Source organism: Anser brachyrhynchus (assembly GCF_964034855.1).
Source record: "Anser brachyrhynchus genome assembly, chromosome: 22".
NCBI lineage: Eukaryota > Metazoa > Chordata > Aves > Anseriformes > Anatidae > Anser > Anser brachyrhynchus.
In genome coordinates this window covers 4,593,373-4,608,308 of record NC_137715.1, presented here as the reverse complement: position 1 = coordinate 4,608,308, position 14,936 = coordinate 4,593,373, and the positions used below count along the sequence as shown (strand labels likewise).

Genomic DNA, 14,936 nt, shown 5'->3' with positions numbered 1-14,936 from the left:
CGCAACGTCCTCGCATCCCACCCCCCGCCGATAAACGCACCTCATTGTCCCCCCCCCCGCGCATCATTGCCCCCCCGCCAGCTGGGGGCACTGGGGGACTGGGAGGGGCGGGGGAGGGGGCACTGGGGGGGGTCGGGGGGGTATTGTGGGGAGCACTGGGGGCGCTGGAGGGGGGGGGGTACTGGGAGGGATGAGGGCACTGGGAGGGGTGGGAGGCACTGGGAGGGATGGGGGGTCACTGGGAGGGATGGGGGCACTGGGAGTGATGGGGACACTGGGAGGACAGGGAGTGGTGGGAGGCACTGGGAGAACTGGGAGTGGTGGGGGGTACTGGGAGGAGTGGGAATGGTGGGGGGGTACTGGGAGGGATGAGGGCACTGGGAGGGGTGGGAGGCACTGGGAGTGGTGGGGGGTACTGGGAGGGATGGGGGCACCGGGTGTGATGGGGACACTGGGAGGACAGGGAGTCGTGGGAGGCACTGGGAGAACTGGGAGTGCTGGGGGTACTGGGAGGAGTGGGAGTGGTGGGAGGGCACTGGGAGGACTGGGAGGAGTGGGGGGGCACTGGGAGGGATGGGGGCACTGGGAGTGATGGAGACACTGGGGGGACAGGGAGTGGTGGGAGGCACTGGGAGAACTGGGAGTGGTGGGGGGGTACTGGGAGGAGTGGGAGTGGTGGGAGGTACTGGGAGGACTGGGAGGGGTGGGGGGGCATTGGGAGGGATGGGGGCACTGGGAGTGATGGGGACACTGGGGGGACAGGGAGTGGTGGGAGGCACTGGAGGACTGGGAGGGGTGGGGGCACTGGGAGCACTGGGAGGGGTGGGAGGCACTGGGAGGGCTGGGAGGGGCGGGGCACTGGGAGCACTGGGAGGGGTGGGAGGCACTGGGAGCACTGGGAGGGATGGGGGCACTGGGAGGGGCTGGGAGGGGCGGGGCACTGGGGGCCTTTCGCGTTCCGAGGGGTGAGGGAGGACGGGAGGGAGGGGTGGGGGGCGGGGGGGGGGCTGCGTGTGCGCGCGTGCCCGGGCCGTGCGCGTGCCCGCGGGCGGGCCCCCGGGCGCTGTCCGTTCAGCACCACGCGCTGCGCACCGGCTGTACCGGGCTGATCCGAGCCGGGCCGGGCCGAACCGAGCCGAGCCGGACCGGGCTGATCCGGGCTGAACCGAGCCGGGCCGGACCGGGCCGGGCCGAACCGATCCGATCCGGGTCGGACCGGGCGGGGCGGGGGCGGGGCGGGGCGGCGGATCCCAGCCCCCCCCCCTTCCCCTCCCCCAGCCGCTTCCGGGTTCCTGTTCCCCCCCCCCTCCCCCCCTATCCCCATCCCCCCCCCCCGGCCCCCGACCCGGCTCGGCCCGGCCCGGTTCGGTTCCCCAGCGCCCCTGGCCCGGCCCGGCTCGGCCCGGCTCGGCCGCGGGCCCGGCGGCGGGAGGCGCCCAGGATGCCCGAGGAGCGCGGGTGAGTGGGGGGGGGGGGCAAGGGGGGGCCAGGGCGGAACCCCCGGGAGGGAACATCCCGGGACAGCCCCCCCGGTACCACCCCATCCCCGGTGCAGCCCCCCTGGGACTGCCCCCCCGGGACAGCATCCCCGGGGCAGCATCCCGGGTACCGCCCCATCCCCGGTACGGCCCCCCCGGGGCCGCCCCATCCTGGGTACAGCCCCCCCGGTACCACCCCATCCCCGGTACAGCCCCCCCGGTACCACCCCATCCCCGGTACAGCCCCCCCGGGACAACCCCCTGGGATAGCATCCCCGGTACAGCCCCCCCGGTACCACCCCATCCCCTGTACAGCCCCCCCGCTACAGCCCCCATCCCCAGTACAGCCCCCCCCCCCCAGGTACAGCCCCCCCCGGGACAGCTCCCCCCGGTACAGCCCCCCCGGCACCAGCCCACCCCGGTACAGCCCCCCCAGTATCACCCCACCCCGGTACAGCCCGCCCCCCCCCCCCCCCCCAAATGGCCTCCCTGGGGGCAGGGAGGGGCATCGGGGGGTGGTGTTGGGGTATCTGGGCTGGGATCTGCCCCCCCCTCACCCCCCCAGTGGAGCCGCCAAAGCATGAGCAGCCCCCCCCCACCGAGAGACCCCCAAACATCGGGGGGGGATTTAACCCCTTCCTGACTGCCCTGTAACAACTGGCCTCAGTACCTACCCGCCCCCCCCCCCCCCCCAAAATGCTCCCCCCCCCCGGTCCCTGACTGCCCCCTGCGCCCCCAGCCCTGCCCCGCCATGTCGGTCTCCAAGCTGCAGGACGCGGAGGATGAGGTTTTCGGTGAGTCCCTGGGGGGGCTGGGGGGGGGGGGGGGGCAGCCCCCAGCAGGGGGTGCTGACCCTGCTGCCCCCCCCCTGCACCCTCTTGGTGTTCTGGCGGTGATGGGGTCACCTTTTTTTTGGGGGGGGGTCACCTGTGGGGTTGGACACGGGGACAGCAGGGACACGTGTGGGGGGCGTGCAGGGATGTGCTTGTGGGCGGGGGGGTCACAGGGATGGGGGGACACAGGGCGGGGGGACACGGGGACACAGGGACGTGTGTAGGGCACACAGACACATGGGCCTGGGGACACGCACAGGACCACCTGGATGAGGACACGGGGACACGCATGGGGCACACGGCACGGGGACAACCAGGGGACACTGCCCTGAGCCACCCGCCCCCGGGGTTGGGGCACAGCAGGGCGGGCGGTGGCACTTGGCCCCTCGGATATGGGGTGGCCCCATGCAGGCTGCGTCCCCAAGCGGGGCCAGGCCTGGGTGACGGGGACGCTCTGTCCCCAGGGACACCCCGCAGCTCCGCTCCCTGCTCCGGGCACCTCTGAACACTTCTCTCTGTCCCCCCGTCCCCGTCCCACCCCGCTGGGGTGCCCCCTGTCCCCGTGTCCCCAACGCTCCCCTCTCCCCCTGCCCTCTCCTCCGGATCCTACCGGTCCCGTGCTTCCCCTGCCCTGTCCCCGTGTCCCGTTGTCCCTCTGTCCCCTCTCTGTCCCCGGGCTGGCCTTCTCTTCCTGACCACCCGTCTGTCTGTCCCTGTCCGTCTGTCCCTCTGCTGCTCTGCCACCCCCCCCTTCTGTCCTTCCCCATCCCTCCCTCCTCAATCCCCCTGTCCCTCCCCACCCATCTGTTCACCCACCTGTCTTGTCCCTACCTGTCCGTCCATCTGTCTGTCCCCATCTTCCCTGATCCTACACGTCCGTCTCTCCCTCCCTCCCTCTCCCATCTCCTTGTACCCTTCTGTCTGTCTGTCCGTCCATCCATCCATCCCCTTCTTCCTCTCCATCTACCTCTCCATCTGTCCCTACCTGTCTGTCTGTCCCTCTCCATCTTCCTTTCCCTACCCCTCCCTCTGTCCCTGTCTCCTGTCTGTCTGTCTGTACATCCATCCCCATCTTCCCTTCCCTACCCCTACCCGTCCCTATCCCCTGTCCGTCCGTCTTTCCATCCGTCTCCCTCCCGCCTCCTCACCCCTACCCATCCCTTTGTCCACCCCTCTCCCTGTCTGTGCCCATCCCTCCATCCCCATCCCCTTTCCCCTATCCCTATCCGTGCCCCCCTCACCCATCCCATCTCCCCATCCGTCTGTCCATCCATCTGTCCGTCCGTCTGTCTCTCTCTGCCCCGGTCTCTCTTTCACCCCCAGATTTTACCGCTGTGGTTCCAGAGACGCCGCGCCTGGACAGCAGCTTGCAGAAGGCTCGAGCCCGGCTCCTAGCCAAGGGCCGCCGGCACCGACCCTCCCGCTCCCGCCTGCGAGACAGCGCCAGCTCCACCGAGGGCGAGGAGGGGCTCGACGCGGCGGTGAGACCCCCGGGGGGAGCACCCGGGGGGGGCAAGGGGATGGGGGGCACGCCAGACCCCCGGGGAGGGATTTGGGGAAGGGGTGGAGGGGGAGGAACAAGCAGGGGACAACCCCGGCGGGGGGACTTGGACAGCCCTCAGAGGGCGAGGACGAGGGGGGGCACAGGGATTTGACACCCCCGTGCCATGTGCCCCCCCCTCCCTCCGCCCCCCCTCCCCAGGGAGCTGAGGGCAGCCCCGTGGCCCCCGGCTGCTCGCCCCCCGCCGCGCCGCCGCTCTCGGCCCCTTCGCCCTTCTCCCGCGGCGCCGAGTTCTCCTTCGAGGCGGGGGCGGTGAGGAGGGCGCTGGGGGAGCCCCCCCCGGCCCCCTCGCCCCCCCTCAGCCGCTACCGGCCCCTCACCAACGCCTCGTCCCAGGAGGGGCTGGCGGGCACCCCCTCGCCCAAATCCTGCCACAGCTCCGACAGCTCGCCCGGCTTCGCCCGCCGCGACGCACGGCCCCAGCGGCACAGCGAAGGTGAGCCCCCCCCCCCTTCCAAATACCCCCCCCCCAAAGGCAACCCCAGGCAGGGGGTGCTGGGTGACACCCCCGTCCTCATCCCGCAGACGACAGCAGAGACATGAGCCCCCCCGAGCCAGCCAGCCCCACCGTGGGGCTGGATAAGAAGACGCGGAGAAAGTTCTTGGATTTGGGGTGAGCCCCAGTCCCGGGGGGGCGGTGGGTGGGGAGGGGTGGACGCAGGACAGACGGGCGGACAGGGGGTGAGGGGCAAGGGAAAGGTGGGGGGATAGATGGAGAGGGGCCTGGGGGAACAGGAAGGTGGAGGGGTCTCCGTAGAGGTTGGCGGATGGACAGAGGGTTCTCTGAAGATGATGGGTGGATGAGGCTGAAGATGGGAGGGTTTTCTGAAGGTGGATGGATGATGGGATGGACGGATGGACAGACAGATGGACGGATGGATGGAAGGAGGGCTTCCTGAAGATGGATGGAAGAAGGGTTCCCTGAAGATGGATGGATGGATGGATAGATGGATGGGATGGAAGGTTCCCTGAAGACGGATGGATGGATGGATGGTGGGATGGACGGAAGGATGGTTTCCTGAAGATGGATGGATGGATGCTGGGATGGGATGGATGGATGGATGGATGGATGGGATAGATGGATGGAGGGTTCCCTGAAGAAGGATGGATGGAGGGTTCCTTGAATATGGATGGATGGAGACAGAGGGAGTGAGGGCTGGGGGGCTGGGGGGGAGCACAGCCACCACGGCACCCCTCTCTCCACCCCACTCCCCCCCCACAGGGTGACCCTCCGCCGGGCGTCCTCCAGCAAGAGCCGCAAGGAGAAGGGCAGCAACCGCCTGTCCATGGGCAGCAGGTGGGGGTCCCCTCCCTGGCGTGGGGGGCTGCTGGGCCCCCTGCAGCGAGTGGGGGCGGCCCCGGGGTCCTAACATGTGGCTCTGTCCCCAGGGAGGCATCGGAGGGCCCCGGCCGCCCCTCGGGGTCCCCCTTCCTGCCCTTCTCCTGGTTCTCGGACAGTGCCAGGGGCTCGGCCTCCCCCGGCTCCGCGTCGCCCGCTGGCTCCCCCCGGCATGAGGGGCTCAGCCCTGCCAAATCCGCTTCCCAGGTCAGTGCTCGGGGGTCTCCAACCCCCCCGTTGGGGCAGGTGGGCGTGGGGGAGAGCACGGGAGTCCTATAGGACCAGGATGCTGTAGGGAAGGTCGGTGCTTCTATGGGTGAGGTCGCTATAGGGGAAGAAGTCAAAGCCCTTTTGGGTTTGGGTAGCTACAGGGACAAAGCCCCATAGGGTCAAGATAACTATAGGGGAGGGGGTCAAGTCTATAGGGTTGTGTGGCTACAGACAAGGGGATCAAAGCCCCATAAGGTCAAGATAACGATAGAAGAGTGGCTCAAAGCCCTACAGAGTCAAGAAAGTTATGGGGGGAGTCAAAGCTTCATAAAGTCAAGCTAACTCTAGGGGAGGGGATCAAAACCCTATAGAGTCAAAACAGTTTTGGGGGGAGGATGAGAGACCCATAGGGTTGGGTAGCTGTAGGGAGGGGGATCAAAGCCCAGTAGGGTCAAGATAGCTATTGGGGTGTCAAAGCCCTATAGGGTCTGGTAGCCACCTAGGGTGTCAGAGCCCTGTGGGGAGGACAAGAAGGGGGCCAGGGGGGCTGCAGGCTGCTCTGGGGGCACCAGCCCTCGCTCCTCCCGCTGCCCCAGGACTCGACGCTGAGCGACGACTCCCCGCCGCCCAGCTCCAGCCCGCGCCTGCCCGGCCCTGCCGCCACCAAGTGCTCCTACCCCTACCACACGCTGTCACAGTCCTCGGATGAGGTGAGACCCCCCCAGGGTGCGGGGTGGGGGGCATGAGGTTGGCGTCGTGCGTCCCTCGCTAACGCCTGTCTCCTGCCCCCAGTTCCTGGACGAGCCCCTCGGTGCTGCCGCGGGCTGGACGTGCCGGCAGGTCGGGCAGTGGCTGGAGAGCCTCAACCTGGAGCAGTACGTGGAGGAGTTCTCGGCCCACGGTGTCGATGGCCCCCGGCTCCTGCACCTCGATGGCGCCAAGCTCAAGGTAGGGGGGGGCGGGGGGTGACAATCTCTGTCCCTGGGTGGGGGCCTGCTGGGGTGCAGGGGGTTCTAGGTGCCCCCATGGGCTCAGGCACAGGGCAAAGAGGGTCTAGGTATTCCAACAGGGTGCTCCAAGGGGCAGGAAGTTTGTGTGTTCTAGGTAGCTCAACTGCCGTGCCAGAGGATAACAGGCTCTAGGTAACCCAACAGGAGGCTCAATGGGGCAGGAGGTCTGGGTGGGTTCTAGATCCCCCAATAGGGCACATTTGGTTGGGTTCCAAGTACCCCAACAGGCCGCTCCATGGGGTAGGAGGTCTGGGTGAGTTCTAGATCCCCCAATGGGGCACATTTGGTTGGGTTCCAAGTACCTCAACAGGCAGCTCCGTGGGGTAGGAGGTCTGGGTGGGTTCTAGGTATCGCAAAGGCCCCATCAAAGGACAACAGGCTCTAGGTAACCCAACAGGCCACTCCATGGGACAGATGTGAGTAGGTTCTACATATGCCAACGTGCTCATCAAGGGACAACAGGTTCTACTTACCCCAGTACACTGCTCCACGGGGCAGGGGGAGACTCCAGGTAGCACAACACACTGGGTTCTAGGTCCCCATGAGGCTGGTGCATAGCCTGGGGGGGTTCAGGCACCCCAAGACTTGGGGTGGGGGGCTGTGTGGCCCCCCTAGCAGCACCCGGTGCACCGGCAGGCGCTGGGGGTGGGCAGCTCTCAGGACCGCGCCGTGCTCAAGAGGAAGCTGAAGGAGCTGAGCCTGGCCGTGGAGAAGGAGCGCAAGGCCCAGGAGAAGGCGGAGAAGCAGCGGGAGAAGCAGAAGAAGAAGGACCAGGAGCAGCGGCGGAGCTAGGGGGGGGCCGGGAGCGCCCCCACATCCCCCTCCCCTGCCCACTGCCCTCCCTGGGGGGCGCCTGGCCCCGGACACGCGGCGGTGGCGAAGGGACCCCAGTGCCAGGCTGAGACGGGCACGGAGCAGCACGCGTGTCCCCCCTCTGTGTGTCCCCCCCCCACCTGCACCCCATGGGCACAGACTGGGCCCCCCTCGGGGCCCCTATTCCGGATGCAAACAGCACATTGGACCCCCCTCCAAACCTCATACCCCCTCCCCAACCCCGGCTGCCCCCCCACCCCAAGGGGTCCAAGGTGTGGGGGGGGTCACAGCTGCCCCCCCAAATCCACCCCGGTATGGTGCAGCACCAGCCGAGGACAGTGCATGGCCTGACCCCCCCCCGGACACGCGCACCCCCAGTCGGGGTGCAGTAAGCGAATGCTGACCCCCTCCCCTCCCACCCCCAGCCCCCCCAGGTAAAAGCCTCCTGGCACGGGGGCACCCCAGGAAATAAAAGGGTATCAAGGGCCAGTGCAAACCAGTGCGAGCCTGACTGGGATGTGGGGGACCAGGCGGGGTGGGGTTGGCTGTGCTGGGGGGGGGAGGACACGGACATGGAGCATGGCTCCAGCCCCCAAACCTGTCTCTTGCTCCCTAAGTGCCACCACCGTCCCCAGGTCCCCAGGTGCCACCAGGCAGCAGCCTCTTCCCAAGCCCAAGGGGTAAACTGAGGCACGGAGCAGGATAAGGGACTGCCATGGAGGGGGGAACACGAAGTGGGGGGGTCCCGGGGCCCCAAAAAGCCACCACAGGCGCTCAGTCAACATCCGATTTACTGACAGCATGGGGAGGAGGAGGGGGGACAGATTCCCGAGCAGGTCGGAGCATGCCTGGGGGGGGGGGGAACCCTATGGGGGGGTGGGCAACCCTATGTTGGGCGGGGGGCAACCCTATGGGGTGCATGGGGTGTGGGGGGGCACACACGGGGGTGAGGACAGCTCAGTAGTGCAATGCCAGGGACGGCACGGGGAGCTGGGGGGGGGGCTCTGACCCGCTCCCCCCAACCTGTAATGGCTGGGGGGGGGGGACAGCAAAGTGCTACTGGTCATACTGGGAGGGTGGGGGGCAGTCCCTCGCTGCCCCCATGGGGTTGTGCCCTCCCTGGGATGGGGGTGCTGGGGGTGGCCAACCCCCAGCCCCGTATCTAAGTGCCACCAAGGCTTGGGGGGGGGGGGGGGGGTCCCAGCGGAGCCCCCCCCCCGGCCTAGGGCACGCGGTAGGTGGAGGTGTTCTTGGGCTCGGTGCTGGGCACGCACCAGTCCCCGGCCTCCTGGCTGGCCTGGTAGTGCCGCCACGCCGACTTGTTGTACACCGGCAGCCGCTCCACCGAGTCCGTGGACAGAGCCTGCGGGGACAGCCGGGGGATGGGGAACGGCCCCGAGCCACCCCCCGAAACCCTGGGACCCCCCCCCCCGGGAGAAGGGGACGGGGAAGGACCCCACCTTTAGGTAGATGACGGCGTCGGTGCCGAAGCCCTCCATGGAGAAGAGCTGCAGGTCCCCCTGGAAGTACTTGGCGTAGAGGCGGGAGATGGGCAGCCCGTAGCCAAAGCCGGCCTGGGGTTTGGGGGGGGGGGTTACGGGGTCGGCACCCCAGGGAGCCCCCAAATCTCCCCGCGCCACCCCAAGTAGCGCCACGCACACCCACCAGCGTCCACGTGGCACCTCCAGGCGCCACCATGCCACCCAAAAACATCCCCGTGCCAACCCCAAGTGTCCCCATGTCACCCGCAAGCACCTCCAAATGTCCCCGTGCCATACCAGGCACCCGAAAATGTCCCCATGTCAACCCCAAGTGTCCCCATGTCACCCCCAAGCACCTCCAAATGTCCCCGTGCCATTCCAGGCACCCAAAAACATCCCCATGTCAACCCCAAGTATCCCCATGTCACCCCCAAGCACTTTCAAATGTCCCCGTGCCATTCCAGGCACCCCACAATTTCCCCATGTTAACCCCAAATGTCCCCATGCCGCCTAAAGCACCCCAAAACGTCCCCATGCTCCTCCGGGTACCCAAAAACGTCCCCGCGCCAACCCATACCCCACCATACCACCCCCAAAATATCCCCATACCAACCCCAATTGTCCCCATGCTACAGCCGAGCACCCCGAAGTGCCCCCCTACCAACCTAAACCTGCCCATTCCACCCCAGGCACCCCCTAAATGTCCCTGTGCTAACCCTGAGCACCCCTACGTGTCCTCACACCAACCCCAAGCCCCCCACACCACCCCCAAACATCCCCACACCACCCCTAAATGTCCCCATCCCCCCCCAAACTCCCTCCAACACCCCCCAAGCACCCCCAAATGCCCCCGCGCCGCCCCCAAGCACCCCCAAACAACCCCTCACCACCCCCAAACGTCCCCCAAACCACCCCAAACCCCCCCCCACACCCCCTCCCAGCACCGCACCGGGACCCCGCAGCACGTACCAGGGGGGCACCTACCAGGGGGGCCCCCCCGGTGCCCAGCTGCGGGGTGGGAGCGGTGGAGTACATGTAGCTGAACAACCGCTCGATCTTGCGCAGGGGGACGCCCATGCCGCGGTCACTCATCTGCGGGGGGGGGGACAAGGGGGGGTGACAGGGGGTGGCAGACGCCCCCCTCCATGTCCCCCAGGGCGGGCCGGTCACCCACCTTGATGGAGAGGTCCTCCTGGCCCAGGGCCACCATCACCCTGATGGCCGGTAGCCGCGGGCTGTTCTCGTGGCTCTCCACGGTGGCTCGCATGGCGTTCTGGGGGCGAGGCGTTTTAGGGACCCCATAAAATATTTCCCCCCCTCTGCCCCCCCCTCCCCAGTCATCGGGGTCCGCAGCGTTACCTTGAAGAGCTCGAAGAGCATGTGGTAGAGATGCGAGGGGACGTAGACGATGCTGATGGGCTGCTGGGGGCTGCTCGCTGCGGGGCACAGCGCCGTCGGTGGCCTCCCCAGCCCCGAACGAGCCTCCCGAGATCCTCCCTCCCCCCCCCCCCCGACCCCATAGCGGGGACCCCCCCCCCCGAACCTCACCGTTCACCTCCTCGATCTCCAGGTCGGGCGAGGCCATGTAGTACTTGTCGCACAGCAGCTTGGCCATGTTGTAGGCATCTGCGGGGGGGTAGGGGGGGGCGAGGAGGAAGGGTCAGCGTGCCCGGCACCAAGGCTTTGGGGCCCCCCTTTTCCCCAACCCCCCAAAAATATTTTGCATTTTCAGAGACCCCACAATCAGCTGGGGTGACCCCAAAACACAGAGGCACCCCTTGGCTGAGGCTCGCCCAGCTCGTGACACGGATGGCTCCCGGATTGGAAGCTCCCGGAGCAAGGAGAAGATCAGGGGGACTTTAAAGGACTGAACCCCCCCTCCCCCCCCCAAATCCCCTCCCTGATGCCGCGCTCCCCCCCGTCGGGGTGGGAGCCGACCCCCCCGGCCCCACAGACCTCTCACCACGTTGGCCACGCTGCAGTGGGGGTCGATGCTCCCGATGTGCTTGGGGTGCGCCGGGTTGGTGCTGCCATCAAAGAGCAGCGCTGGGGAGGTGCAGGGGGGGTGGTTAGCGCTGGGGACCCCCCAAACAACCCCACCAAGACCCCCAGATCGGTGCCCCCCCCCCCAGCTGTGCCCAAGGCTGGGTTTTGGGTCCCTCACGACCCCTTGTGGTGGGCGACACGGGGACAGGGATGGGCGCAGGGGCAGGGTGGGCACAAAGGGAACAGGGACGTGCGCGGGGGGGGGGGACGTGGGGCAGCCGAGGTGTGCGGGCACTGGGGATGATGGGGACACCTGGGGCTGGTGGGGACACCTGGGGACAATAGGGACACCCAGAGCAGGAGCAGGATGCTCGGGACTGCTGGGGACACCAGGGACAAGGTGATGCTGAGGACACAAGCAGGATGCCCGGGGTGGTGGGGACGCTCGGGGCAGGGGTGACACCGGGGGCGAGAGGGGACACCGGGGGCGACAGGGGACACCCAGGGCTGGCAGGGTGCCCAGGACGGGACTGGGACACCCAGAGCTGATGGGGACAACGGGGGCAGGAGCAGGACACTCGGGACTGATGGTGGGATGATTGGGACCGATTTTGGGATGCTTGGGACCGCCGATGGGATGCTCAACGCAGGGCGAGACCGGCGGCGCTCGGGGCACCGAGGGGACCCCGGGGGTGGCGGTGGGGACCCGGGGGTGGCAGTGGGGACCCGGAGGGTGGCGGCGGGGACCCGGCAGGACCCTCACTGTGCTGGTTGATGAGCATGCGGATGGAGATGCGGCTCAGGTAGAAGCGGTCGAGGAAGTACTGGATGTTCTGGTTGGTCACGGGGTCGTCCCCGTAGGCGTCCTTGTACTCGATGACGCCCTGCGCCATGGTGGGCACCACGTCGTTGTGCCGGTTGCGGATGGTGACCAGGGCGTCGGTGAACCTGCCGGGGACAGGGAGGGGGGGGGGACAGGGCTGGGGCACCCGGTCCGGGCACAGCCGTGATCCAGGCCGGGTTTTCCCAGGGATGGGAGGCACCAGGGAAAACCCGACGTGGAATCCGGTGGCGGCCCCGGAGGCAGCTGTGCCAGAGGTGACAAGGGGGGGGGGGGGGGACACACCGGGGCTGTCACCCCACACTTACTGCCCCAGGGTGGCCTGGTCCTCGGGGTCCCTGTCGTGGAACTCCATGATGTCCAGCAGGCTCTGCACATACCTGGGGAAGGAACCGGTCACCCCCCAGCACCCCCCCAAATTGGGGGCACCGGGGGTCCCCACTGCAGGGCGAGGGGCTCAGCACCCCCCCGGAGCACACGCTGCCCCACGAAGCCACCCTGGGTGGTGGGGGGGGGCATGCTTGTCCCATAGCATGGTGGCCCTGGGGACGGTGGGGACACAGCCCCGGGGTGGGTGCGAGGGTCGCAGCGATGTGTCCCCCCCCCCCCATACATGTGCTCTGGGAAAGGGGCCGGGCCTGATCCTGCCACCCCCCCACCCCAAAGCTCGCAGGGCTGGCACGGGGACGCCGAGGCCGCAAACAGCTCGTCACGTGGCCGCACTGGGAGAAGGTTCAAGCTGCCACCAGCTGGCAGGGGGACGTGGCCCTTAAAGGGACACCCAGAGCCTGCCCCGCACCCCCCGGGGACATGCCACCCCCCCGCGGCCACCAGGGCTGGCTTGGCCCTTTCAGGGGGCAGGAGGCTGCGGTGGGACCGGGGACCCCCCCACCCCGTGCTGGCAGCAGGTGGCGTGTCCCCAAGCTGGCCAGCAGCCCTTGTCACCAAAGGGCGAGAGCTGAGTGCTGCCCCGTGGGACGCCCGTGCCCTGTCCTCGTCCCCGTGCCACCCCCCTGCCCCCCCCCAGCAGCGCCCTCCGGATCTGCTGGGGACGAGAGCTGGTGGCAGCGGGACCAGTGGTGGCACTCAGGCAGGTGGTGGCACCGGGATCCCCCCGGGTGACAGTGGTGGGAGCTTGGGGACAGTGGTGGGACCTGGGGTGACAACGGTGGGAGCTCAGGGACAACGGTGGGACCCACGGTGACAATAGCAGGACCCGTGGTGACAATGGCAGGAGCCAGGGGACAGTGGTGGGACCTGTGGCGGTAGCAGTGGTGGGACCCACGGTGACAACGGTGGGACCCACGGTGGCAGGGGTGGGACCTGTGGTGGCACCCAGGCAGGTGATGGCAGTGGGACCCCTCTGGGTGACAACGGTGGGAGCTTGGTGACAACGGTGGGAGCTTGGTGACAACAGTAGGACCCATGGTGGCACCCACGCTAGCAGCAGTGGGACCCGTGGTGGCACCCCCGGTGACAGCGGTGGGACGCCCACCAGCACGGTGACAGCGGGGGGGACCTCCCCGCGATGCCGGCAGGCTGGGCGGTGGCAGGGGGGTGGCAGGGGGGGTGGCGTCCCCCGCCCCCCCCGGGGGTGTCCCCGCTCACCAGCTCTGCACCAGCTGCACGGAGGGGGTGCGCAGGACGCGGTCGGGCAGCAGGTTGATCTCCTTCATGATGTTGGAGAGGCGGACGGGCAGCTCCTGCCGCAGGAAGGCGAAGGAGGTCTTCTCGCAGGCATTGCTGGAGCCTGGGGGGGGGGGTTGGGGGGGTGGGTGAGCCCCAGTGGACCCCCCCCCAACAAGCCCCACGGTGGGCTTCACCCCCTCTGCCAGCAGGAACTGGGGGGGGACCGGAGCAGGGCCCTGATTTTATTTCAAGGAAGACCCTAAAGGGGTTGAGGGCACCGGGACGGGGCAGGGCTCAGCAGGCTGGGCGACCAGTACGGACCAGTATGACCAGTATAGAGCAGGCTGGGGCTGGAAGCGCCTTGTCCCGCGTCTGGGAGGGTTCGCCCAGTGGTGGCTCTAGTGTCCCCAGGTGGCTGTGTCCCCAGCCAGGAGGTGGCACAAAGCCTGGTGGGGACACAGAGGGGTCTGCGAAGGGGGGGGGACCACGGGATGGGGCTGAAGCCCAGGGGGACCTGGGGGGGGGGGGCCAAAACAGAACCAGGGGACCCCAGGGTGCAGCCGCCAGCTACAGGAGGGACGAGGGGGGGGGACGCAAATAAATATAGCCCTGACATTAACCGCGCGGGGGGGGGGGGACGGGGACACAGAGGGTGACAGAGACACAGAGACAGGTGGGGCCACCCTGCTTCCCTGGGGAGCATCACGGGGGGGGGGGGCACCATGGCATCCCCTGGGGAGCTGGGGATGGCGGGAGGGGGCAGGACAAGGAAGGGCTGGAATAATGTGGGGGGGCTTTAACTAAGGGGGGTTGGGGAGGTCACAGGGGGGCAGGATCCCCCCCACCCAGGTGGGCGCACGTCAGGACAGCGTTTTCCCAGCCCAGCTTTTTACCTAGGGGGGTATTTCCCGGGGGGGGGGGGGGGGGGAATTATCACTATCCTAGATAAGGGTGCACGCAGGGACCCCCCCCCCCAAAAATAACAACCGGACACCCTAGCACCGGGAGGGGAGGGGGACAGGGCACGTTTCCCCGTACCCTAACACTGCGGGGGTCCCTCCTTAGGGGCAGCCCCCCCCGGCCCGGCTATCTCCTACCCTAGGGGGGTGCTCCCCGGGGGGGGGGGCGGTAACTAAGGGGTGGGCGGTTACTACGGGGGGGGGGGGCGGGAGGCGGGACACCGGCTGTTTACCGGGGAGGGGAGAACAGAGCCGGCTATTTTCGGGGGGGGGGGGTCCCCGGTAGTGACCGGTCCGGGGGTACACCGGGCGGGGGGGGGGGGGGGCAAAACAACGGAGGGAGGGGGACAAAAAGCGGGGGGGGGCACCCGCCGGGGGGGTATTTACCGAAGTCCAGGAACTGCTTCATGGAGAGCGGCGAGGGCGAGAACTTGCTGAAGTGCTCGATGTAGGTGGGCACCCCGGCCAGGGCCGCCCGCTTCCGCAGGCACCGCAGCAGCCGCATGGCGCCCCCCCGCCGCCCGCCGCCCCCGGCCCCGGCCCCGCCGCGCCCCCGCCCCGCGGCCCCGCGCCCGCGCCCCCCAGTTCCCGCGCCACGCCCCCTGCCCCGCCCCCTGCCCCGCCCACCGGTCACGGCCAATCAGCGCCCGCCGCCAATCAGCGCCCGCCGCCAATCAGCGCCCGCCGGACCCGCCCCCTCCGCGGGGTTGGGCGCGCCACGCCCGCTGGCCACGCCCCCCGGCCACGCCCCCCTCTCGGTCGTTAACCCCTTCGCGGCCGGAGCCGTGCCGGGTTT

General features: G+C 68.6%; 3 protein-coding genes across 6 annotated transcripts in view; 1 reads left to right on the top strand and 2 right to left on the bottom strand.

Annotated features, from left to right (window-relative positions):
- Positions 1-3,626, bottom strand: part of TMEM92 (transmembrane protein 92) — a 54,916-nt gene extending 51,290 nt beyond the window's left edge. Inside the window, exon 1 of the mRNA XM_080565464.1 lies at positions 3,225-3,626. Within this exon, the coding sequence (XP_080421590.1) occupies positions 3,225-3,383 (159 nt within the window). The 5' untranslated portion in view covers positions 3,384-3,626. The remainder of the gene's footprint in view (positions 1-3,224) is intronic.
- SAMD14 (sterile alpha motif domain containing 14) lies at positions 1,326-8,376 on the top strand. Of its 3 annotated transcripts, none has more exons than XM_080565454.1 (10): positions 1,326-1,458; positions 2,218-2,272; positions 3,656-3,792; positions 4,014-4,308; positions 4,398-4,485; positions 5,095-5,169; positions 5,262-5,418; positions 6,018-6,131; positions 6,214-6,369; positions 7,068-8,376. In XM_080565454.1, the coding sequence occupies exons 2-10, from the start codon at positions 2,230-2,232 to the stop codon at positions 7,221-7,223; spliced, it is 1,221 nt and encodes a 406-aa protein (XP_080421580.1). In that variant the 5' UTR covers positions 1,326-1,458; positions 2,218-2,229; the 3' UTR covers positions 7,224-8,376. The 3 variants fall into 3 exon arrangements, with proteins under 3 accessions (XP_080421580.1, XP_080421581.1, XP_080421579.1); XM_080565455.1 differs by having other exon boundaries at positions 3,635-3,792; positions 4,209-4,308; XM_080565453.1 differs by having other exon boundaries at positions 3,635-3,792.
- On the bottom strand, positions 8,018-14,721 carry PDK2 (pyruvate dehydrogenase kinase 2). 2 transcript variants are annotated; one of them, XM_080565456.1, is made up of 11 exons: positions 14,528-14,721; positions 13,161-13,302; positions 11,861-11,932; positions 11,475-11,659; positions 10,682-10,771; positions 10,274-10,351; positions 10,085-10,161; positions 9,900-9,998; positions 9,695-9,817; positions 8,705-8,818; positions 8,018-8,607 (listed from the first exon to the last, which is right to left on the bottom strand). In XM_080565456.1, exons 1-11 carry the CDS (start codon positions 14,643-14,645, stop codon positions 8,467-8,469), a joined length of 1,239 nt encoding a protein of 412 aa, XP_080421582.1. In that variant the 5' UTR covers positions 14,646-14,721; the 3' UTR covers positions 8,018-8,466. The 2 variants fall into 2 exon arrangements, with proteins under 2 accessions (XP_080421582.1, XP_080421583.1); XM_080565457.1 differs by having other exon boundaries at positions 9,710-9,817.
- Positions 14,722-14,936: the final 215 nt, after the last annotated feature.

Coding starts and splice junctions, on each gene's coding strand:
- SAMD14 (XM_080565453.1), top strand. CDS start 2,230: ATGTCGGTCTCCAAGCTGCAGGACGCGGAGGATGAGGTTTTCG. Junction 5,170..5,261: donor CGCCTGTCCATGGGCAGCAG/GTGGGGGTCCCC, acceptor CTCTGTCCCCAG/GGAGGCATCGGAGGGCCCCG. Junction 6,132..6,213: donor TGTCACAGTCCTCGGATGAG/GTGAGACCCCCC, acceptor TCCTGCCCCCAG/TTCCTGGACGAGCCCCTCGG.
- PDK2 (XM_080565456.1), bottom strand. CDS start 14,645: ATGCGGCTGCTGCGGTGCCTGCGGAAGCGGGCGGCCCTGGCCGGGGTG. Junction 13,303..14,527: donor GAAGCAGTTCCTGGACTTCG/GTAAATACCCCC, acceptor CCCCCCCCCCAG/GCTCCAGCAATGCCTGCGAG. Junction 9,818..9,899: donor AGGAGGACCTCTCCATCAAG/GTGGGTGACCGG, acceptor CCCCCCCCGCAG/ATGAGTGACCGCGGCATGGG.